Source organism: Lynx canadensis, chromosome E1, assembly GCF_007474595.2.
Source record: "Lynx canadensis isolate LIC74 chromosome E1, mLynCan4.pri.v2, whole genome shotgun sequence".
In the NCBI taxonomy this organism is placed as follows: Eukaryota; Metazoa; Chordata; class Mammalia; order Carnivora; family Felidae; genus Lynx; species Lynx canadensis.
The window spans coordinates 56762879-56787873 of record NC_044316.2 but is presented as its reverse complement, the minus strand read 5'-3'; the positions used below and the strand labels follow the sequence as shown (position 1 = coordinate 56787873).

Below are 24995 nucleotides of genomic sequence, written 5' to 3'. Positions count from 1 at the left end.
GAGGGCATGCCTGACAGTAAGATCTGGACGACTCCGTGAAGGGACCAGGGAATTTACAAAGCTAAGGAACAACACCCGTAAGTGAAAAACTTTCTCATTTTTTTAGTAGTCCGCAAATTTTAGGAGGGTCTCAATGGGCTTCCCTGACATGGAGAAAGCGTTGAACCAACTACCTGTACGGGTCAGGGTGTGTGGCTGGCAGAGATACGTGAATGTCGGGGGCGCACGCTTCCTTAGTTCTAGGAGCTGAACGGATCTGTCCACTCACCAGCTGCAGCTGATAGAGCTGGTTCAACATCGTCATATGCTGAGGATTGATCGGCGAGGTCAATAGTGCAGGGTTGAGACCAATGTTTTTTGCTGCAAACTGCAAAAGCTGTGCTTGAACCTGTTGGACACAAAGGATGGCGTCAGGTGCCTGCGCAGGTGGTCTCTCAAGATGCAGACTGGTTACTTAATGACACTTGTCTCAGGGATGAACTCCAAAGCCATCGACAAACCCCCGGACGTTTTGCCGTTGCAGTTAACGTGCTTCTGTGGCAAAGAAGCACGGGAGGGAGGCAGGCAAAGAAGAGAAAGCCTTCCTCCTCCAAACGTCGCGGTCACGAGTGGAGCTGCTCAGGCTCCGGGGGACCCCCTTGCAAACGGATCTCACGTCCCGTCACCACAAAAACAACAGCCGGGCACGACTGAAGGACTGGAGACCGCGGATGTGGGGTCTCAGAGAAGTCACACCCACTGGCGGGCACCGCGCCACCCCGAGGGAGGGTCTCATCGCCGGACGGGCTCTGGAAGTGGTCCACCCCGGCTCTGCCGGCCTGAGCCTGGACCGTCAATCCGCCCTTCTCAACGGGACGGGCACCTCCGCGGCTGGGAACCAGGCGGGGCCCGGCACTGGGGATCTCAGTGTTTGCCACTAGGCGGTATGTATGGGCACGGGGGGTGGGGTGGGTGGTGACACGCGCTTGGCCGAGTGTGGGAAGCCTGCTGCCCGCCACCCGGGCCCAGGTGGGGCTGTGGGGCTCCGTGCCGTCGGGAGGGGCCGTGGCAGAGCCGCCCCACAGCCCTGAGCCGCCACCTCCTGCACGGCCGCCTGAGAGAAGCAGACGCCTGTCTGGCCCGAGCTTCTGCCCTCTGGGGTCTCTGTCAGAGCCGTTCACCCCGTGTCCTGATTAATGAATTTAACTGTTACTCGACCTGCATTTCAGCCATCTCGGCTCAGGGCACAAACGTGGGTTCAATTACTTGTGGGGAAGTAATTACTTCCAGCTAATTCTATAACTTATTATCAGTCTCTATTATTGAATATTTTTACACGGGAAAAGACCGAAACATTGTAATGAAAAATTCAGTACAAAGAGTAAGATTATGGAATGTTACTCAGTAAGTAAACCACGTTAAAATGAAAGAATCCATATGCTTTTGAGCTACACAAAGCAGTAACAATCTCTTCCTGATTCTGCTTGACTTCTTTTTTTATTCTTAAGGACTCTCTGTGGGCAAGCCTGGTCTAATATGAAGTAACGGACTTAACTAAGACGTCTGTGACGTATATGGTCTGACACACGATCCCGTTCAGTCGGCCACTAAAGCATTACTCGGTCCTTCACTGCTCCCACGCGGCCCCTCACATCCTAAGCCAAGTGCCAGCTCGTCACCTTCCTCTCCCAGCTAGGACAGTGCATCGGGCTCGTCTGAACGGCTGTCAAGAGCAGGACACGAATGGCAGCCTGGTAGCGAGGGAGGCGCCTTTCCAGCCGGCACGACAGGAGGACCCCCGCTCGGTGCTTCCGGTGGCCACGCCGGTGACCCTGGCAGCCTCCTGTCGGGCGGGCGGGGGTGAGCCCGCCCTCACTCTACAGCGGTGACATGTCTATGGCCCAGGCGTGTGTGCGTGCGTGCGTGGCCTTGCCCGGAGCGCAGGTGCGGGCCCCACCTGAGGGGATAGAAACGGAGGCACTTGAGCGCGGAGGCTGGGCTGGGAGGAGCTCAGAGGCTGCACGGGCGGCTGCGGCGGCTGTTGCATGGTCCTGGCTTGTGCTGCTCCGCTGCTGCCGAACATACCCAGATTGCCACTCGGGATCTGCAGGGACACGGGAGGGACCGGGGCGTTAGGGCGCCGGCGCCGCGGGAGCTCCGGGGGAGGCCCCGCCTGCCTGACCCCGAGAGCCAAAGCGCGTCTACTCCCCCCTGCACCGTGAGCTTCTACCAAAGTGAATTTCACGGCAAGCTGTGTTCGGCCTGGTTACAGGCGACGGCCGATCGGCCCACGAGGCCTGCCTGTGTTTCCAAATCGCAGAAGCCACACGACAGTGCCAGCCGGAAAACGTCCCTGGACAGGACTATCCCGTCCAGACAAACCCTGATAATACGGTGCTATGAACCACAGCCACGCGGAGCCACCGGGTTGCTCTACTTCTGTCACGGGAGACCTGTGGTGACGCAGGGTCGTCAGGGCGGGGATCACTGGGCCGAAGACGGCGACGTTTTCAAACAGGAAACACAAGTATGATCTCAACAACAGCCAAAGCTGAAGCTGAGCGAAAGGCCAGATCCTGGCAGGTATCTGCGTGTGAGATCTAATCAATGCATTTTAGGTGTACTTCCTGCTTCTCTGGGGTGAGTTAGCGGCCGGGCACGGGGGGCTCACTCCCATCACCCCGCCTGCAGGTGGTCACTTGTCAGACGGCAGGACACCCGAAACAGGCGTTGCACTGAACTACCACCGGCACCGGTGACGTCGGCCGCGAGGACCACACAAACGGGGACGCTGGTGGCAGGAGGCGCGCCGGCCGTCACCGGGGACAGCAGGTGCGCACGTGGCCGCCTCACGCAGCTTAGCCTCTACCTAGAGAGGGCTCTCGGAGGTGGGTGCGTGTCAGCCTCCTGCGTGAGGAAACCCAGGAAAAGGAAGTCCTAGGAAAGCCAGGAAAGCAGGTCACGTCTTCCAGAAGGACAGGGAGACACAAGTGCCAGGGAGCAGCCGCCAACGCAACTCTCAGTCTTCCCTTCTGTGACGCCTGACAGGGACTTTCACCTTCCCTGAGCGTCAGAGAGGGAGAATGCCAACACGACTCTCTGGAAGCCACCGAAATGTCACCTCGACCTCCGGGCAAAGCAGGGGAAAAGGTGGTGTTTTCTCACAGACCAATGTATTTCCAGTTTTGAGGCCAGGAGAAAGGACGGCACCGCCTGGCTCCATGAAGGAGTCTAGCGGTAGGCCAGCACCAAGGGCACTGAACCATGTGTTACTTGCATGTAACAATACAATCTGGAAGCATTTCCCTAACTACGGTTCAATCCCAAGAGCTGGACTCCACTCCTGACACCTGCACATTACCTGCAGGATGATCTTTCGACCATCTCGGCTACCTTTTCATACGTGACTGTATCGTGAAGTATGGGTATTCGTTAAAAATGGGACAGTTTGTGGCTCAAGCACATTTTTTTACAGGCAGGTGAAACAGACCGCACTGGCTTTCTCCCCACGGCCTTACCTGTCTAGAAGAATTCAAGTTTTGCATGCCCAGCCCTGAGGCAATCCCACCCAGGGCCTGATTAGGGAGTGCACTGTTTGAAAGGGGGAGCTTCAGGCTTGGTGAAGGCAAAAATGGTGAAGTCGTGGGCTCTTCCACCAGGCCGCCGTCCTGATGGGAGAAACAGAGGGTGAGCTGTGTGCAGTGTCCATCCACAGAGCACAAAGCAATTTCCCAAGGGCGTAGAGGGATGTGGATGGTAAAGAATTAGGAGGTCAAAACAGTGTGGGCAACAAGAGACTGGAGAACAAGGGCCAAAGGAAGAGGGGAAAAGCAAAAGAGAAACCAGACTGAGACGCTGCTTCCATTGTTAACGATCATTCCACAAGCACACACGGTAGCTTATGTCGCTCTCATGCACAACCGACCCCGCCCAGGGGCAGGAGTCAGGAGGACGACGGAAACATTCGCAAAAGCCTCATTTAGAAAACAGTGTACAACCGTGTTCAAGTAAACCCGCTCCTTCCGAGACGTCATCATCAAGGCTCTAGGTGTGCATTAGGTTGGATTCTGCTGACACTCAGCTGTTTTTGACCCGCAAACAGCAATTCTGTGCCGTTTAAGCCAATAACAGGGTAGGTTACAAAACAGACTCTTACCCTGTTATATTTATTAAGGTCACGTTACAGACCAGGCCCTTTGCAGATCTATTTTTTCTAACTTCCCAACAAACGTGTAGCAGTATTCTACATGTTAAAGGTAAGGAAACAAGTCAGCGTCCCATCCCGAGCCGAGTGTAAATACAAGATACTAAATTAAATTGGAATTGCGCACTGCTCCCTCTGGGCCCAGCCTGGCCACAGCGTTCGGCAGGGGGGCGTGCGGTAGGGGACCCTGTTTGTTTAAGAACGGAGGCGAAGTCTCACCTCTGTCTCCTGTGAGGCTGTTTTTTGTTTTGTTTTTAAACTTGTCCTTCCTTGCTTTAATTTTATTTCCAAGGTTCAACATTCTGATTGAATTCCGTGGGATGCTGTCCTCGTCTCCCTGTGAAGTCCCACCAGTCTGGAGAGGGGGCATCACTATGGGACGGTCCTGAAAGGACCGAACCGGTGTCTGGACACGTGACCCACCCCAGGGGCTTCTGACAGACTCCTGCACGAACTCTCAAGTGGCCGAGCTGAGCTGGCCAGACACGGGCACCTGCACAACCATTTCAAGTCTCTTTTTCCGAGAGTAAACACATAACGTCATTTCCAAGGGGAAGAACTGTGCATATAAAATAAGACAGTAAAACAGAGATTTGAAGACCCTTGTTACTGGGCAAACGGAAGCAGACAAGCCAGCCAAGTTCACCCACTACGATGAAAGTCAGTTTTCAATTTCAGTATTTTTTCTTAGTCACATCGTATGAAACACGACTCCGTCTCTTTTGAGTTAAACATTCATACGTATCTTAAAAAGTGGGTAAAAGTCACTTGAGTGTTACAGCCCGGCAAGTATTTGATCCAGCTTGCATTAAGGACATGGTTAAAATGAAAAGTCCCTTGTGTTAAAAACAAACAAGCAGAACACCCCCTAAATTCATACCTTGTCAAGAAAGGTGGGGCGGTCCCCGGAAGAGTCTTTGGAGACTGGTGGGCGGCAGCCAAGGGCTTTGGTGACCCCTCCATTGTAGTCGGTCACTCCCAGTCCACGCCTGTCCACGTCCACCTTCTTTTCCAGCAGGGCGCCTGGGGCACAGCAAACAGAGGCAACATTTACCCAAACGCCCGAGGAGCGTCAGTCAGGAGCGCCGAGCTCCAGATGGGTGCCGGTGGGAGCCTCTCAACCTCCCGGAAAACACGGAGGCTGTGGTTTTGCTCTCGTGAGCCCCGACAGTCTGCAACCGGGCCCTGCCCCTGCCCCTCCTCCCACCACACGGGCCACTCCGAGTCCGCCCTTCCTTCCCCTCCTGGGAGGCACCCCCTTCTCCACACGGCCTTCCCCGGTGGTGTCCTCAGGACCCTGCCCTGATTATCCTGTTTAAAACGGCTCCGCTGACCCCCTGCAGCCATCGGTTTCCATTTCCCACATCCCCCTGAGGGCTCTTCCAGACGCTGGGGACACCATGTCATACGAGACAGACAAGGTTTTCGTCCTCATGCGCTCTCTGGCCAGCGACTGGCTTCGTGTGGCTACCTTTGACTTTGTGCCATCTTACAATTCTAACAGGGTACAATGAACTTCTTCAAGCTCACACTGATGGGTCATTTCTGTCCTGGCAGCTTGCACCACAACATTTTGGCAGCTGCACGTAATTATCAAGTCGATCTTCGTATTCACGGATTCTGCATTCGTGCATTCACCGACTGGCTACATTTATCTGCAGCCCCCAAATCGGAACCCGTGGCACTTCTGTGGTCATCTGTGGACACGCAGGGGATGGCGAAGAATCTCGGCTGCCCGACACACGCGTTCCCAGCTCAGACCAAGCAAGATGCTCTGCTTCTCACTCAGCTCCCCTACAGCAACAAGTGTCCCTCTGTGGTCTATTTAGTGCCACTTTTTTCAGTTTTGTTCTTTTTGTTGGCGGTTTCGGTGTTTGAAATGGTCCCCAAGCACAGTGCTAATGTATGCTGTAGGGCTCGTGGGTGCAATAAGGCTGCGCTGTGCCTGATGGAGAAAACACGCCAGCTAAGTGTTGTTCAGGCAGGAGCTGCGGTGCTGTGGTTCAAGCTCAATGTGAGTGAATGAACGATACGGTGCATCCAGCAAAAGGAAGAGAACAGTCACCCATTTGTATGTAAGGCCGCCCAGAAAGAGCTAAAGCAACATCTACCGCGTGCGATGAAGCTATGGAAAGAATGGAAGAGTGGCTAACTTTTTGGAGTCACAAGATGACGACTGATTTTAGAAAGGTGTGGCCGACAGCACTGGATTCAGTGTGGACGGCCGAAGAGATCTATGGTCACAGGACCCAGGGTCGGGAAAATGCTAACTCCTTCTAGCCAACATTTTACTATAAAGAAATACGGCATCTCTGTGAGAAATACATATTAAATAAGGTATCTTTAGCCAGAAACGCACATAAAGGAAGGTTCTGTACGGACTGGTTGACAAAAATGCTGTGGCTTACAGGAATTCGACCCTATTATTTCCTGGAGACGAATAATGAGAATCAGCTACATTTTCCATGTAAATATCTAACATAATTATTGTTTTACTTATTTATTTTTTAACCGAATCAATTTGGCGTGTAACACTGTATAAGCTTAAGGTGTACATGTTACTGGATAGATCTACGTACTGTAATATGATGGTCCACGTAGCCATATTTTATACCCTGTTACATAATTATACAACATTACTGTGCGCTCAGCATGCCGTGAACCGGATCTCTGCGGCTTATCCACTCCTTGTTACAAATTCGTACCCTAAAACACCATTACTCATCCCCCTACCCCTGCTCCCCGGTAATTGTCATTCACGGTTTCCTACGGGGCTTAACATTTTAGATGCCACATACAAGTGATATCATACAGTACTTGTCTTCCTCCGATGTGCTTAAGATCTGTCAGAATGAAGGATATGTTACAGACTGAAGGATACTCCCCTTTCTCGTGGCTGAATCATATTCCATTGTGTATATACGGTGGCATCTTTTCCACGCATTCATCTGTTGATGGGCGTTTGGATGGTTTCCACTCCTTGGCTATTGTGAATAATGTGATACACATGGAAGCAACTATCTTGTCAAGATCCTGTTTTCCTCCTTTGGGTAGATGCCCGAACTGGGATGGCTGTGTCGTACAGTAAGTCTACTTTTCGTTTTTGGAGGTACCTCCGTATTGTTTTCCATGCCAGGTGAACAAATTTACGCTCCCTCCGACATTGCAACAAGGGTTCCCTTTTCCCTGTGTCCTCGCCGGCACCTGCTGTCTCTTATCTTCTTGAGAAAAGGCATTCTGACAGATGTGAGGGGAGACCTCACTGTGGTTTGGATTTCCATTTCCCTGATGATCTTCATGGGTCTGTTGGGCACTCTGATGTCCTCTTTGCAGAAATGCCGATTTAGTTATTTTATTAAAAAAAAAAATTTTTTTTTAACATTTATTTTTTTTTGAGACAGAGAGAGAGCATGAACGGGGAAGGGTCAGAGAGAGAGGGAGACACAGAATCTGAAACAGGCTCCAGGCTCTGGGCTGTCAGCACAGAGCCCGACGTGGGGCTCGAACTCACGGACTGCGAGATCATGACCTGAGCCGAAGTCGTTCGCTCAACTGACTGAGCCACCCAGGCACCCCCGATTTAGTTATTTTAATCAAACTTTTTTTGGGTCATTAGTTTGACTGATAGATCCATAGATTTTGGATATTAACCCCTTATCCAGTACATGGCTTGCAAAATTTTCCTCCTGTTCTATAGGTTTTTTCATTTTGGTGCTTCTCTTGCTGTGCAGAAACTTCTGAGTTCGATGTAGTCCTCATTTGTTGACTTTTCTTTTTTTGTCTGTGCTTTTGCTGTCTACCCCGCCCCCACGTTATTGCCGAGACCAACACTGACAGGCCTCTTCTTTAATTTTCTTCTGTTTTTGTTTTGTTTTGTTGTTTAAGCCTTTGATCCATTTTGAATTAATTTTTGTGAGTAGTGTGAGATAGGGGTCCAATTTCATTGTTCTGCACGTCTCTCCATTTTTCCCAGAACCTTTTGTTGAAGATACCATCCGTTCCCCAATCAGTACTTTTGGCTCCTTTGTCAAATACTAGTTCACTGTATATGCTGGGGTTTAATTGTGGGCTCTATTCTGTTCCACTGGCCGATATGTCTAATTTTTTTTTTTTTTAAGGAAGTTTTAGACCCAACGTGGGGCCTGAACTCACAACTCTGAGACTGAGTCACATGTTCTACCAAATGAGCCAGCCAGGTGCCCCAGACTGTCTATTTTTGTGCCAGTACCACTGTTTTGATTACTGTGGCTTTGTAGTACAGTCTGAAATTCAGACGTGTGATACCTCCACTTTTGTTCTTCCTTACGACCGCTCTGGCTACTTGGAGTATTTTGTGGTTTCACACACATTTTAGGATTGTTTTCTTTTCTTTCTTTCTTTCCTTTAATATTTATTTTTGAGGGGGGAAGGGGTAAAGAGAGAGGGAGAGAATCTCAAGCAGGCTCCCCGTTGTCAGGCAGAACCCGACGTGGGGCTCGATCCCACACACTCTGAGACCACGACCTGAGCTGAAATCAAGAGTTGGGGTGCTTAACTGACTGAGCCAAACAGGTGCCCCAGGATTGTTTTTGTTTCTTCTACTTCTGGGAATGCCTTTGGTTTTTTGATGGGGACCACTTTGGGTAATATAACCAGACTAACAATATTAATTTTTTTGATCCATGAACATGGGATGCCTTTCCATTTTTGTGTCTTTTTCAATTTCTTTTAACAAAGTCTTACAGTTTTCATTGTGCAGATCTTTCACTCCCTTGATTAAATTTATTCCTAAGTATTATATTGTTTTTGATGTTATTGTGAATGGGATGGTTTTCATTCTTTTCCAGATGCTTCATCATTAGTGCAAAGGAATGCAATTGATTTCTGTATGCCGATTCTGTATTCTGATGCTTTATGGAGACTGTCGACCGATTCTAGGTTTTTTGACTGATTCTTTCGAATTTTCTATATACAGGATCGTATCATCAGCAAATAACGAGAACTTGACTTCTTCCTTTTCAATACGGACAATATGGATGCCTTTTCCCTCCTTCTGCCTTGCCTAGCTGCCCTGGCCAGGACTTCCAGCACTTTACTGGACAGGAGTGGAGAGAGTCAGCATCCTTGCCTTGTTCCTCATCTAATGAACTCTTTCAACTTCTCTCCACTGAGTAAAATGTCAGCTGTGGGTTTGTCACCTATGGCCTTTATTAGGTTGAGGTACGCTCCTTCTCTACCCAGTCTGCTTAAGGTTCCCCCTACCCTCCCAAATCATGAAAGGATGCTGTATGCTGTCAAATATTTCTTCTGCATCTATCGAGATGATCACATGATTTTTATCTTTCGGTTTATTGATGTGATAGATCACATTTACTGATTTGTGTATGTCAAACCAGCCTTGCATCCTAGGTACAAACGCCACCTGGTCACGGAATATAATCGTATTCATGTGTTGTTGAACTCAGTTTGCTAATACCTTGTTGAGAATTTTTGCATGTACGTTCATTGGGGATATTGGGCTACGGTTTTCTTGTGGTATCCTTATTAGGTTTTGGTATCAGAGTAATGCTGGCCTTGTAGAATGGGCCTGGACGTATTCCCTTCTCCTTGATAGTTTGGAAGAGTCTGAGGACTGATGTTAATTCTTCTCTAATATTTGGTAGAATTTCTGTCAGTGAAGTCATCTGGTCCTGAAGTTTTCTGTGTTTTGGCAACTGACTCTATCTCTTAACTCACTGGTCTGTTCAGATTTTATATTTCTTCCTGATTCGGTCTTGGTAAGTTGTTTCTAGAAATGTATTCATTTCTTCTAAGTTAAGTAATGTGCTGGCACATAATTGTTCACAGCAGCCTCTCACGGTTCCATGTATTTTAGTGGTTATTAGTTGCAGGGTCTCCTCTTCCACTTCTGATTTCATTTCTTTGAGTCTTTCTTTTCTTTTTAGGTCTGGCTGAAGGTTTATCAATTGTGTTTTTCTTTTTGACGAATCAGCTGTTAGTTTCACAGATCCTTTCTACTGTTTTTCTAGTCTCTATTTTATTTATTTCTGCTCTGATCCTTATTTTTTCCTTCCTTCTGCTAACTTTGGGCTTAATGTGTTCTCTTGCGAGTTTTGAGGTGTAAAGTTAGGTTGTTTCTCTTACCTCTTTTTAAATTCTTAGTATCTGTGTTTAACTGCTATACGCTTTCCTCTCACAACTGCCTTTGCTGCTTCCCACCACATTTGACATGTTTTCATTGTCACTTGTTTCGGGATAATTTTTCACTTTCCTTTCAACTTCTTCTTTGACCCAATGGTTGTTTAGAAGTGTGTTTAGTTTCCACATGTTTATGGATCTTCTCATTTTCCTCATGTTGAGGAAGATGGTTGGTAGGACTTCTAACTTCTTAAAACTAAGAATAGTTTGGGGGCACCTGGGTGGCTCAGTTAAGCGTCTGACTCTTGACTTCGGCTCAGGTCATGATCTCATGCTTGTGAGAACGAGCCCCACATTGGGCTCCACACTCAGTGTGGGGCCTGCTTGAGTCATTCTCTCTCTCTCCTCCCCCTCAGTCCTTCCCCTGTTTATGCTCTATCAAAAAGATGAAAAAAAGAAAAAGAAAAAAAGAAAAAAAAAAACCCAAACAACCCCTAAGATAGTTTTGTGGCGTATCAGATCTATCCTGGAGAATGTTCCCTGTGTGCTTGAAAAACGTGTATATTCTGCTGCTGCTGGATGGAATGTTCTGTGTATATCTTTTAGGTCCATTTGCTCTGAAGTATGGTTCAATTCCATTTTTCCTTATTGATTTCTAGTCTGGAAGATCTATCCATGGTTAACAGTGGGGTATCTGAAATCTTCCATAAAATTACTATATTATTTCTCCTTTATGATCTGTTATTAATTACTTAATGTAGTTTGGTGGTCAGGTGTTGAGAATGGATATATTTATAATTTGCTTACATCTTCTTGACGTATTAACCCCTTTGTCAGTATATAATGATCTTCTTGGACTCTTGTCACTCTTTTTGGCTTCACGTCTATTTTGTCTGATATTGAGTATGGCTATGCTCGCCTTCTTTCCGTTTCTGTTTGCTTGGAATATCATTTTCCATGCTTTCAACGTGAGCCTGTGTGTGTCTTAGAGCTGCAATGAGTCTCCGGTGGGCAGCACAGACTTGGGTCTCGTGGCCTTATTTACTTTAAACATTTTTAATAAAAAAATTTTTTTTTAATGTTTATTTTTGAGAGAGAGAGACAGAGACAGACAGAAAGGGGGGGGGAGGGGCAGAGAGAGAGGGAGACACAGAACCCGAAGCAGGCTCCAGGCTCTGAGCTTGAACCCACAAACCGTGAGATCATGACCTGAGCCGAAGTCGGACGCTCAACCGACTGAGCCACCCAGGCACCTTGGGTCTTGTGGCCTTCATCCATCCAGCAGCCCTGTGCCTTTAGGTTGGTGAGTTCAGTACCATTAAGAGAGATTACGGACATGTGAGCACGGACTAGCGCCCTTTTATCTTTCGCCTTCTGGTTATTCTGTCTCTCTACTGTTTTTCCTTCTGTCTCTGTCTACCTTCATACGTCGACGGCCTTCCATTTTCTCAGTCTCCCCCTTTTTGTGGTTTGTGTGTCTGCGCTAGATTTTTGCTTCACGGTTACCACGAGGTTTACGTTAAACGTTGATGGAATAGTCCCTTTTCTGCTGAAAACAATTTCTCTTCATTGGCTTATAAAAGTTCCATCCGTTTGCTCTCCCCCTTTTATATTTTTGATGTCACAAATGATCTCTTTTTAAAGGTGCTATGATTTTGTTCCCAAGTTGTAATAGCCGTAAGTTATGTTTAATTCTCTTTTTCTTTACCCTTTATGAGTTAAGAGTTTAATACACCATTCTAGGCGTGCCTGGGTGGCTCAGTTGGATGAGCGTCCAACTCTTGATTTCAGCTCAGGTTGTGATCTCATCGTTCATGAGATCGAGCCCCGCTTCGAGCTCTGTGCTGAGAGTGTGAAGGCTGCTTGGGTTTCTCTCTCCCTCTCTGCCCCTCCCCCAGTTGTGTGCGCACGCTCCCTCTCTCAAAAAAAGGAAACGTTCAAAAGAGTTTAATATACCATCCTAAAACACAGCTACAGTATTCTGATTCTATTTATCACCTTTAGTTATTACTATTTTTACAGCAGCTCCACAATGAGGGCTGCTCATCCCTCGAGGTAAATCTCATCTGTCACCAGTAAGCGCTCCACCGGCACGGAGATGTCTCTGTGGGCCCCTGAGCAAGCCCGTTCTGGGGCCAGGTGCGAAGAACACGCTCAGTCAGTGTCGCATGAAGTCTGGCCTGTGGTCCCAGTGTCTTTCTCTACGAACGCTGCGATGACCTCCCCTCAAAATAGACGGGAAAAACTCATCTCTTGGCTGAAGTACAGAGAAAAATGAAACAAGCGAACGTGCCTCGACGTGGGCTCTGGCCATCCGTCCCCAGGGTCCACCAGCCTCCAGAGACTTGCTGTGTGGTTACCACGCTTCACACGCTTGCTCTTTGGCTGAAGCTTGGTCCTGTCTACCCAGCACGAATTGAAACCATTAACCCAAGACTATGATAAAATGCTGCTGGAAATCCAAACTCCACAAACTGGCACCTTTTAAGAAAGTATGCGTTAAGGGCATCAGAGTACTCACTCATGGCCTGGTCAAGATTCATATTGTTGCTCCTCAAGGCCTCTTCAGCTGGTTCTCTCTGTGTGGGAAAACAGAACTTTAATGAAGATTACGCTTCGACAGTAACAAAAAAGCTAGTAGAGAATTCGATCGCTATTAGCTTAGAGAAATGATTACGGCTGACGTAACGTTACTAGGTTTTGGAACCGGAAACACTGCCCTTTGTTGGCGAGGCTAGACACAAACGTCTTCTAAGTAAAGGCACTTCGAGTAAGAACACGCACCGGGTTGACTCTTAAAGAACTTGCATCTAACACTTTAAAAACAAAACGTGCGGGGTCCGTGGAATCTTGTCGTGGACTCTACACCACAGTGAGTAGCAACGGTTCGGCAAGGATGAACTCTCTGCCAGAACGACTTTGGGAACGTCCCAGCAGCCAGTCAGAGCACAGAGCTCCACTCTCCACTGCGCGGACCCCGGGCCCTGCTGTTGACCACTTGCCACCAAGCAATGTACAAAAGACCAAAACAAAACAAGCAGATGCACGTTGATAACTATTCACGTTCCTACGAACGGAACAGATGCGTGTCAGCGTGTGCGAGCACCACGGTGGAAATGGGGACTCCCGGAAAGGCCTCCGGTGTCCCGCCTGCGCTCTCATGCAGGAAGGGGCTGGGCCACCCCCGGGTCTGCGCCCTGCCCAGGGACAGAGGGCGTGTGCCTGACACGAGGCATGTCGTTTCTGGACCGGGCCGTTCTGGACCCATTCTTCAGGGACATCCACAGAAATCAAAGACAGAGATGTTCACTTGAGTAACGATCTGGAAAGAAGACCTTTGAAGGGAAGACCGAACAGACCCAGGGGATATCCCTCAGTAGCTGAACTCCTGCGTTAGGATCTCAGGAACGGGATGCCTCATGGCACATTTTCAGGGGGACACCGTACAATCTGAACTCTCCCTACACGTGACCCGAGACTCGGGCACTCAACAGGACTGGTTAGGACTCTTTTTTCTGGACCCGCGCTTTGGTACTTGATCCCAAGTTTTCTCTTGTGATCTCTGTCAATCCACCGCATAAACTAACGAAAATTCACTTTTAATTATAATTTAAAAGAAAATGCAGAGCTGCAGAAGCCAAAGAAAGGAACGGTCACGCGGCACGTTTCATTCCAGAAGGCTCGCACACCCTGCTTGACGGAACGGTGTGGATGCTCGCTCTGGTTGAAAGCAACGGTCCCTAGACAGAAGCACTCGGGTAAAAGGGGAATTTACGAGTTAGGCTGCATGAACACTCTCCTCCCTCAAAATTCTTGCTTGTTACGTGTGACAACCGCGGGCAGGACACAATCAGGGCCATGCATGGCAGCACGCGCGGAGGGAAGCGGTAAAAATAAGACACCAGTCACCGGGAAGCCCATGTCCGTGAGTTGTTTGATCAGCCGGTTCATGATCCAGGCCTCGTCCTGCTTGCCAGACGTTTTCATGCCCTAGGACAAAGTGTGGGTCACGGGTTAATACGTTTCTTCTAGACACGGGAGCGGCCTAAACTTCACGGTGATTTCAAGTTAGAGAATCTTTCTGTATTAACGTCGAGTGATGCTGTGCTCCAGAGTCCCTGACTGCTTCGTGGCTAGTACTACGGAATGCTTTAGGGTGCGTGTGCAAGTTGGCGTACGTGTGTAATTTATGGACTTTAGAAAAGCAAGATAATTATTTTTCTTCCCCAGAGAATTAATTTAGTTCATCACAAATGTGTGCCACTTCCATTATCAAATAATCCTAAGCGTTCCTTTGAACACGGCCCTATGCTAATACTATGTGAAGTTTACTAAAAATTACATGTTTTCTGCCCTTTTATAAGCTTTACTGTCAAAGATGACAAAATGCAGCGGGGTTCATTCCAACAGAATGAAAAGGCAACAAGATGAAAGGAACAAAAAGCCTGTTAATTTTATTGACTATTCACTGCTTGCAGCCCTTGGGGTAGAGAAGACATAAATGGCAAACGTCAGTGAGGGAGAAGATGAAGAGAAAAGGAGAGGCGATCACAAAAAGCAAGCTAGGGCAGCAGAGGAGGGGCGCGGGGGGGAGGGGAGCAGAGGGCAGCGGAGAAGGGGAGCACAGGGGAGTGGAGGAGGGGAGTGGAGGAGAGGAGCACAGGGCAGCGGGGGAGGGGAGAAGGGGAACACAGGGCATTGGAGGAGGGGAGCACAGGGCAGCAGAGGAGGGGACGGGAGCACAGGGCAGCGGGGAGGGGGGAGGGGAGAAGGGGAGCCACAGGGCAGCGGAGGAGGGAAGGGGAGAGCAGGGCAGCAGAGGAGGGGACGGGAGCACAGGGCAGTGGAGGAGGGGAGAAGGGGAGCACAGGTCAGCGGAGGAGGGGAGGGGAGCACAGGGCAGCAGAGGAGAGGAGGGGAGTGCAGGGCAGAGGAGGAAGGGAGCATGGGGCAGCCCACAAGGGCTGGGCGAGGATGTTAAGTTTTCTCAGTGACGTCCCTCCTCTTCCAACAACTACAAAGGTTCTAACCATGTGTTCACACGGGAAAGAACAGCGTCCTCTAAAATCACTCCTCACAGCGCTTGTCAAAATGGAGCCTGCCGTTAACTACAGAACGGGGTCTACGTGGCGATATTAAACCAACCAACGGGCGCTCTCTCCTCGAGGAAGTGCTTATTTGGAGGCGCCTGGAATCACTGCCGGGGCCAGAGGTGCCAAGATTGCACAGTGTTTTAATTTACCGATTTCGTATTCCTGGTGCCGTCATTAACTGGGTTATTTGCCAGCCCAATCGAAAAAAGACTCCTCGTCTGATGTCTGTAATCACGTCCACTCCCGATGACGCGAGCCCGGATTCTAGTTTCCGGGTTCTGCTACTGCTAATTAAATGCTCTGCTGAATTCATTTTTCCGAACAGGTAACACCTTCGTAGGATTCGGATGGAGAAAAAGGGTGTGCACACAAAAGTGCCTTCTTCCTACCTCACCTTCCGTCCGCTCAGCTCCTGCTCTCTCTTCGCACGCGCAGGTGTGTGCACGCACGCTTTCGCTCCCCGGCCCCGCAAAGGTGTGCACCACACGCTTTTCTGTCCCTTGTCTTCTCATTTGACAGCCTATTTTGGTGGTCTTTTCAGATGAATATAGGTAGCCTCCCTTTATAAAAATCTGTTCAGCTTTCCCTGGTACGGATGTGGGGTGACTCAGTCACCCCATTAATGTACATTTAAACCATCGCTTTTTTCCCTACAAAAACGCGACAGGAGAAGACGGTGTACGGGTGCCACCTGCTACGCCCGTGACAGGCAGAAGCACCACATCCCGGCGCTGGCCCATCTGTAACCGTGACAGATGACGCCAAACCGCCCTCCGCGGGGGCCCCACCGACTTAAGTCCTGCCAGTGACGTGGGAGAGGGCTGCTTTTCTCACAGCTTTGCGGACAGAACCCACTTACTCAACACTGGGGGTTTTGCTGGTCTGAGAGATGAAAAGTGGCATCTCCCAGTGTTGTTTTAACTTGAACTCTTTCCGCAGGGCAGGCTGAAGGTCCCTTCATGTGTTGAAGAGCTGTCAGTGTTTGTTTTCTAGGGAGCATCTATTTATATTCTTTGCTCATTTTTCTAGGGAGCAATCTACTTATCGATTAAAAAAGCCTTTCTTTATGTATATATCAGGGAGATCAGCCCTCTGCACGATATGATACAAATATGTTTTTCCAGCTTGTCTTTTGATTTTATGGTATTTTCTGCTGTGCACTTTTTTTTTTTTTTTTAATTTTTTTTTCAATGTTTATTTATTTTTGGGACAGAGAGAGACAGAGCATGAACGGGGGAGAGGCAGAGAGAGAGGGAGACACAGAATCGGAAACAGGCTCCAGGCTCTGAGCCATGAGCCCAGAGCCTGACGCGGGGCTCGAACTCACGGACCGCGAGATCGTGACCTGGCTGAAGTCGGACGCTTAACCGACTGCGCCACCCAGGCGCCCCTGCTGTGCACTTTTTAAAAAAAATGTTTACTTATTTTTGAGAGGGGGAGGGCAGAGACAGAGGGAGACACAGAATCCGAAGCAGGCTCCAGGCTCCGAGCTGTCAGCACAGAGCCCGAAGCGGGGCTTAAACCCATGGAGTGCGAGGCCATGACCTGGGCTGAAGTCAGACACTTAACCGACTGAGCTCCCCCCCACGCACCCCTGTCATGCACGGTTTTACTGAAGTCTGTAAATCTTTCAGGACTGAAAGTTTTGTAAATTTGATGATTTTTAGATTTTTCTCATAGTTAGAAAGGCCGCTCACTCCTGCTCTAAGATTGTTTTTAAAATTCTTTCACATTTTTATATTTGTATTTATCATATTTAAATTTGTGATCTACTTGGAGTTTATCTCGGTGCTTATACGAGTTGTGGATCTCACTTAAATGTTTTTCAAATGGCTGCCATTTACTGCAAAACCACTTAATGATGTACCTCAGGAGTCTTCACACTTAATGGTGCCAGGACTAATCCCTTTACTCTGTCTTAAAGATTCTTTTTTTTTTTTTAATGTTTATTTTTTATTTTTGAGGGAGAGAGACAGAGCGCAAGTGTGGCAGGGGCAGAGAGGGAGGGAGACACAGAATCCCAAGCAGGTTTGAGGCTCCGAGCTGTCAACACAGCCCTACGTGGGGCTTGATTCCACAAACCGTGAGATCATGACCTGAGCTGAAGTCGGACGCTTAACCGACTGAGCCACCCCCAAGATCGAGGATTCTAAAGAAATTCTGTTGATATGTTGATTGTATTTATCAATATTTACCGTAGGAGAAATGAAAAAAACCACTTATTAATTTGTTTAAAAATTACAACAACAAACCCATCATCAGTTAACATCCACAACACTGTTTTAGAGGAAAATCGTCTTTTCTGAAAAACGAAACCCTTTAGTGTGAAGAGTGGCACTGTCGTAAGCGCCTGCACGTCTCTACCGTCCGGCTGGATTCTCACGTCCGTCTCTGCCTTTACTCTGCTGTGACAGCAGTGCTGGGCAGCATCCGGTCCCCAGAGGGCCCCAGAGAACTCCCGATCTACCCGTCGCCGTTAACTGGATACCCCCTCTCCCCCTCTCCCCTGAATGTAGTTTCAAGTGCCGGTGGTTTTAGCGTTTCTTTTCTTTAGGGCTGCACGCACCTTTGGGAGTCCTTTTTTGGGGGCGTTCCCCCAGGAGGCGCAGGAGGACGCGCTTTCTTGGGAAGCAGCACTGTTCCACATGCCCCCTTCTTCGTCTTCCCACTGACTGGCACCGAGGTTCATGTCGTCCCCACCACTGCCCCAGCCTTCTTGCATAGATTTCGAAGCTAGAAGGAGAGCACACGTGAACTTCACAAACTCACCCTTCCTCAGGGAGGCGGTGCTGCATTATAGCGCCATTTAGGGGGAGGTGGGACGAGGGGGGTGCCCTGGGAGCTGCCTCTTTACCTCTTCATTTCCCAAGACCGAAGAACTGAATTTCTTGCGGGAGTTACAGAATACACACGCGGATGTGTACGTATTGTTTTCTCCAAACTCCAGCTGTCTGAAGTCTGTGCTGTTACCCACTCCCCTCACCGGCTACAGGTCATTTTGAAGCACGGGCTTCCTAACAACAGATCCTGGGGGCCACGGGGGAGGGTGGCAGTGTCTGCATGGCAGGTAGCTGGTAATATGCAGAGTCCCGGAAATACCACTGTCCGCCACGCGGTTTTTGAACCCACAGCGGAAGGTGGGCCAGTGCCCCTCTCACGTGACCAGACCCGAGTCACCTGGGGATCACGAGAAACGCACAGGTCTGCGGTTGGGCCTGACGGTCTGTGTTCCGGACACGCTCCCAGAGTAACAGGGTGGAGCCAGTTGAGGCCGTAGGTGGATGGAGCCTTGAGCTGACTACTGAGTTTGGATTTCAGGATGTTATTTCTTCTACTTTTTTTAAGATATAGAGTGATTTCTGGTACAAAAGTTAGCCCAAATTTTCACTTCCAGGGAGAAGGCGGCCAAAGATTAAGTGAGGATACAGTTAGCGGGAGTCTGTAAGACCATGAGGACAGGACGCTTTTTCAAGGTAGACACGTGTACGATGGCGCCTCCGAGGACAAACTGTAAGCAAACATACTGCCTCGGGACAGCAGGTGAACCTAAGGACCTCCCTGTCTTTTAGGTTTGCAACAACAAGGCATAGGAATGGGATAATCCAGCACAATGGTGGATATGGGGAGCACGCTATCCAGCGTTAGCTAAGTAACACACACAAAACTCATGTAAAATATGGTAGTAAAAATACAAAAATAAGGTTGCATTTTAAGATCCAACAGGTTTAACGATGGCCAAAGAAAATATGAAGCTCTCGCAGCCATCTGAACGATGGATCTTAATACCGGACCTAACTCACACGCTTAGGTCCACGCTAACGTCACATGCATCGTGCCCGCAAAATCCCCACGCGTCACAGAATTCCACTCGGTAAACGTGATCTGGACGTGTGTGAGAACGCGCGTGGTGCACGTAGGCTTATTACACTTTCAGATGACGTGAGGAAAGCGCGGCCTAATTTTTCTTATCTTCCAAAGAACAAAAAGAGAACGCGTAAGCCTGGAGCCCCAACGCAGAACGGCGCTCCCAAGAGAGAAGAAGGCAGAAGGGTCTGAGTGCTGTGAAGTCACGTCGGGCTTAAACCCACTCTCAGAAAGGAGAGACGGCGTGCTTCACCTCATCCTCGTCGCTCAGTGAGCTAGTGAGCTAGCACTGTTGAAGACGACAGGCACGGGGGGTCCTGTAGACGCCGTGTAGACGCCACTGACGGCATCCCGCAGCCATGCGCCATGGTGTGGATTCTGGTCGTTAATTTTTCTAAAAAAGGAGCGCACGGGCTTCTGTTAAGAGCTCCTCTGTGTCCGTGTACCAGACACGGCAAACAGACGTTAGTTTTAAAGTATAAACAAAATGAGGATGGTGTCCTAAAACACTAATTCTTAAAATCCAATGAAAAGTATCCCTCTAACTAAAATATCCTGACCCATTTCTAAAGTGCCGGTCGGACTCACCTGGTTTGCACAGGGCCGGGGCGGCAGTGGGGGCGCCGGCTCTCCCGAAGGTCACGGGCGGCTCCGCGGGCTGGTCCCCCCATCCGCTGCCACTGCTGGGCGGCTTGCCCCACGCTGCGGTGCCGTTGTCAACCAGGGCAGAGGGGGAGGACGGCTCTCCCCAAGAGCTCTCAGCCTTCGAATGGACGTTAGGCATCTCTCCCCAGCCCGATGAGACTGCAAAGGGCACCGCCCGAGAGAGAACGAGATTATTCATGTGATAAAAGTGAAACAGAGAAGAAGTAGAAAAGGTAGTTTCAAGTTCAAAATCATTTCGAGACGATCTATCTTTAGGACGGCTGCCAGGGGAGAGTGGAGAGGAGGCAGTATCTCATCTAATCAGATTTGCTTCGCTTTTTAAAATCACAGTGTTTCCACTCCCGCCCCCACGTGCTTAGAATCGAGAGTCCCTTAAACATTAAAGACCACTGACCTCGGCATCTGCAGCATAACAGGGTTCAAAAGAATTGTTAAGAAACTGATGTTTAAGAAGTAGCTTTTTCACTTCCAGTATTACAGGTAGCAGCCGAGAAGAAATTTTACGTCACACGTCACGTTATTCTCTTCGAAAACAAACTTACAAGTTGCAAATATGTCTTCACTCTTGCTGGTCTTTAAGACCCACCCTCAAAGACACAGATGTGGGCCGAGAAATGAGACGACGGCAGGTGAAACGTGCAGAGAAAGTAACAGGGGAAAATCCGCACAGTGCCCGGCAGCACCCGGGCGCGCTGGGAGGTCTTCCCTCCCCCGTGTGCCCAGTGCTGTGAGCATCAGGCTGGCACCCTGTGGGCGTGCCACGGAGGAAACGGGGTCCCTACTGAGTCCTGAGGGTCGCGGCACTGCTCTCTACAGGCACAGAAGGCGTCACGGGGCCAGAAGGATCTCCCCACTCTCTTCACGCTTCAGTAAGGTAAACATCTTATTTTATTTTTTAAAGTTTATTCATTTATTTTGAGAGAGAGAGAGAGAGAGAGAGAGAGCGAGAGGGTGTGTGTGCATGTATGTGTCTGTGTGTGCGCAAGTCGGGGAGGGGAGCAGAGAGAGAGAGAGGGGCAGAGAGAGAATTTCAAGCAGGCTCCTTTGCTGTCAGTGCAGAGCCAGACGTGGGGCTCGATCCCGCGAACTGAGATCGTGACCTGAGCCGAGATCAAGAGTTGGGCGCTTAACTGACTGAGCCGCTCAGGTACCCCAGGAGAAACATTTCACGTCACACACGTAAACTGCGTTTTTCCAACTCAACCCGTACTTCGTTCTGCCTCTGTCTGTAAAGCTTCCTTGACGCTCCCGATCGCCAGTCCTGGCAGCTCACATCAGCTGGAAGTTCCGTGTGGACACGGTTTCTCAGCGACGGAAATGCGGACATTTTAAATACTAACTAAAGAAAGGAGGCATGCAATACAAACAGTTAACTGTAAATTTTAGGTTATTTGGTGGCAAGTGGATATTATCAATTCTGAAATGTATTTATTTTCTGACTAAAGACAGTATGGAATGAGCTCCCTTGATGCTCTTTATTCTAATAAGATGCTGTAATATTGATTAATGACAAAAGGCCGTGCAACCTATGAATCATTTTAAATTACAAGCTCCATGCTGAGCAATATATTATGTAAATTATTGCCAATAACAGGGAAGTTAGCCCTAATCAGTTATCGTCAGCAACTGCTAACCACACTAGTCCCTATAATTACACAGAAAACAATCATGTATATTGGGGAAAGTAGTTTTATAAATTGAAGGGACAAAATTAAATCAGGAAAATTAACATAGCTGACAAAAATTATGGATGTTTTAGGAAGATAAAATAATTTCGGTGTTGCTAAAGGGCAATCAGCTGTAAAAACACTGATTTATTGTGGGTAATTAAATAACAAACTCATTTAAAATTTGTCACCCTTATACTTCCATCTCTTTGAAAGGCACTATGACAAATTACTTAAGGAAGTCAAAATGAAGAATAAATATGAAGACTATGTTAATTATAGTTAATCGATTTTTACCAAGAATTTTCAATTCCTGTTAAAGTGGTGCAAAGGTCTACAGAGCATTTCTGTACACAAGGCTAACGGTCTATAAGCAGCACGTTTCCAAATCCTACAAATGGAAGAATGGCTATTTACCCTCGAATCAAGAGAACAAGATTTCCTTTTTTTTTTTTTTTTTTAAAGTGGTCAAACAAGAAAGGACTTTATTTCAGCGATGCCAACACTAGGAAGACAGTGGACTAGTTCTCAAAGACCGTCTCCCCAGCAATATTTCCATCTCGAGTTGATCCCTGGCAAGAATACAATCGGCTCACAGTGCCGAACGAACACGTACATCGTAACGGGTGCACCACGGACGCTCGAGAGGCCCTGGAAAAAAGAGGTGCTACAACCTTAAGGCACACTGGCAAGCTGTGATGCAAAGCAAACACGTTCAGTAGACAGAAAAGAATTCTAAGCACATACTACGAAAATAATCTCCACTGTTCAGTGCCTACTGCTGCAGTGAATTCTGGTACGCTTTTTGTTAATAATTTCATAGAGGTTCTTTCGTACAGATGGGCTTAATGAGGCAGAATAAATTTCTACTTTACATTCGAAACACTGATACTAGATTTTTCAAAATGGCCCTTCAAATGCTACTGCTTTTTTTTTTTTTTAACGTTTATTTATTTTTGGGACAGAGAGAGACAGAGCATGAACTGGGGAGAGGCAGAGAGAGAGGGAGACACACAATTGGAAGCAGGCTCCAGGCTCTGAGCCATCAGCCCAGAGCCTGACGCGGGGCTTGAACTCACGGACCGCGAGATCCTGACCTGAGCCGAAGTCGGACGCTTAACCGACTGAGCCACCCAGGCGCCCCGAAATGCTACTGCTTTTGACAGAACATTTCTGTACTGTGGGGATCACGAATTATCTCCCTTCTTCAACTGAACACCTACAGTATTGGGACTGAAAGAACAGTAACAATGAAATGCCACTGGAGTATGTAGTTTTCATTCAACTTTACATGCATGGTCTTCATCAGAACGGAGAAAACAAAGTGCCCGTGTGGTACACACACAGCAGACTGGCAGAAAACGAACACAAAGCAGTCATAAGGCCGGGAAACAGAACAGACACTCCGTCTGACCAGTGACCCTCATCTTCCGTGCTCCAGACGGTGAAATCCACAGAGTGCATTCTTTCTTTTGTGAAATAAGAAACCAACTCTAGCTTGTTCCACAGGTGCTACCTCTATAGTTTTCTAAGTATGACAGGCAGTCCTTATTGGGAAGAAAGGATCAGTTAGAAAATGGCCGATTAGGGGCGCCTGGGTGGCTTGGTCAGTTGAGCACCTGACTCGAGTTCCGCTCAGGTCGTGCTCCCGGGGTCGTGGGATCGAGCCCCGTGTAGGGCTCCGTGCCAAGCATGGAGCCTGCTTAAGGTTCTCCTTCCCCCCCGCCCCCCACCCCCCCCCCCCCCCGCCCCTCTCCCCGGCTCGTGCACTCTAATAATATATTTTTTTAATTAAAAAAATGGCCAATTATAATTAAATGAAGGAAAGATAAAAGACTGAAATTGCATCGACTGAGCACCTGAGTGCCAGCTATGTGCTTGGCATTTCTAGGTACTGACTTGAATATTAACGAGATGGGATTTTGTTCACACCAGTGGCCATCCTGCGTACTATAAATTTATTACAATGCTTGGTTGGCTACTGGCTTATGGAGGGACAACCAAATAGCTGGTAGCCATGGCAAGAATTAATTTTTCATATTTGAATCAAGACAGATACTTACATAGTGAAGCTCTCTATACAGGAGTTTTCGCTCAGTCAGATGGTAAAGTCTCCTACTTTTCTGACTGCCTCGTTTCAAGAGCATTCATTTAAAACTTCTCTTCCAGACTCAAGGGACTCTATGTGAGGGATACAGATAAGGTCCTTTTTCACTGGCCACGTGGCCTCGAGCTGCTCAGAAGAGCTAGATGTTAGAAAGGGGACGTTTCTTTAGTTTTCATTTGAGTGCGCTAATAGAGATTTTAAATGCACTCTTTTTCATTGATACAAGGGGGAGCCAAATTGTACTTTTAATGGTCTTATTCATTCCTTTTGAACCGAAGGTACCTCCAGCAAAAACCTGTGTCCGTATCCCCAGGGTGTGCACTGAGAACTGTCCCTCCCACCTCTCCGGCAGGACGCTTCTGATGCCCTGTTTCTCCTTCGGCTCCAGCCCCACTTACCATGCCCCCCAAAACACAGGAAAGTGAAGACGCCCCAACCAAACATCCCCCTCCCCGCCCCCCCCCCCCAATCCCATATCCACAAAAAGCAGACTGCTCAGATGACTCCTCTTAGTAACTACCGTGTGGTGCTTAAAACAGAATCACTCTGGCCGGGGCGGTCCTGGCGATCTCTCTCTGGGGTCGCGGTGTGAGAACAGCTGCGCTCCTGGCAGCACCTGCTGATTCTCTCTGCAGGTGACTCCGTGTTTTGGTATCGTCTTATACCAAAGGATGATGAAGGGGCGGGGGAGCTACAGGAAGGGCAGCGTTCTCCAGCTTCTGCTCTCTAAGAGACTGGGGGCAACAACACACGCGTCTCGTCAACCTAGGCAGAGGGGTCCTGAATCCAGTTTGTTCCAAGTTTTAGTTTATCGGACGGGTGATAAGCCTCTTCCACGATTAGCTTGCACAATCTCTGCCTTTGGTTATGATTTTGTGCTGGAAAACTAAGTGATAAAACAAACCTATGTAGCATCAGGGGATTAAGTACCCAAGTGCAAAGTGCAGTGGGCCTCTGGCGGAGCCTTCTCCGACCTGCTGGGGGCAGCCACAGTGATTACCCTGGGGCGGGGTGGGGGGGGGGGGTTCCCTGCTGGAATGTCCCGCCAAGGCAGTGGACAGACACGCCTGAGGAGCTGGGGAGAACAGGTATAAAACGGATAAAAAAATCCTGCAATTCGATCAACATGAGCAGTGTGGTCCCAGTTTACCGATCGGCCTATGGCATTAATATTTCACTTCCATTCATTGCTGGAAAACACAGCCCCCAGCAAGGTTTTACGAGGACGCTATGCTGCTGGTTTAGCTCGGATCCAGTCTACAATGGCCTTCCTATCTGACGCTAAACTAATTCTATGA

At 48.6% G+C, this 24995-nt stretch overlaps 1 protein-coding gene across 2 annotated transcripts in view; it reads right to left on the bottom strand.

Moving 5' to 3' along the window:
* Positions 1-24995, bottom strand: part of TNRC6C (trinucleotide repeat containing adaptor 6C) — a 100098-nt gene that overhangs the window by 22845 nt on the left and 52258 nt on the right. For both annotated transcript variants that reach the window (XM_030295726.1, XM_030295727.1), the window contains 8 exons: positions 19846-20061; positions 17960-18126; positions 14210-14290; positions 12822-12879; positions 5064-5206; positions 3498-3647; positions 1937-2083; positions 269-388 (listed from right to left, as the gene is read on the bottom strand). In XM_030295726.1, the coding sequence (XP_030151586.1) occupies positions 269-388; positions 1937-2083; positions 3498-3647; positions 5064-5206; positions 12822-12879; positions 14210-14290; positions 17960-18126; positions 19846-20061 (1082 nt within the window). The remainder of the gene's footprint in view (positions 1-268; positions 389-1936; positions 2084-3497; positions 3648-5063; positions 5207-12821; positions 12880-14209; positions 14291-17959; positions 18127-19845; positions 20062-24995) is intronic.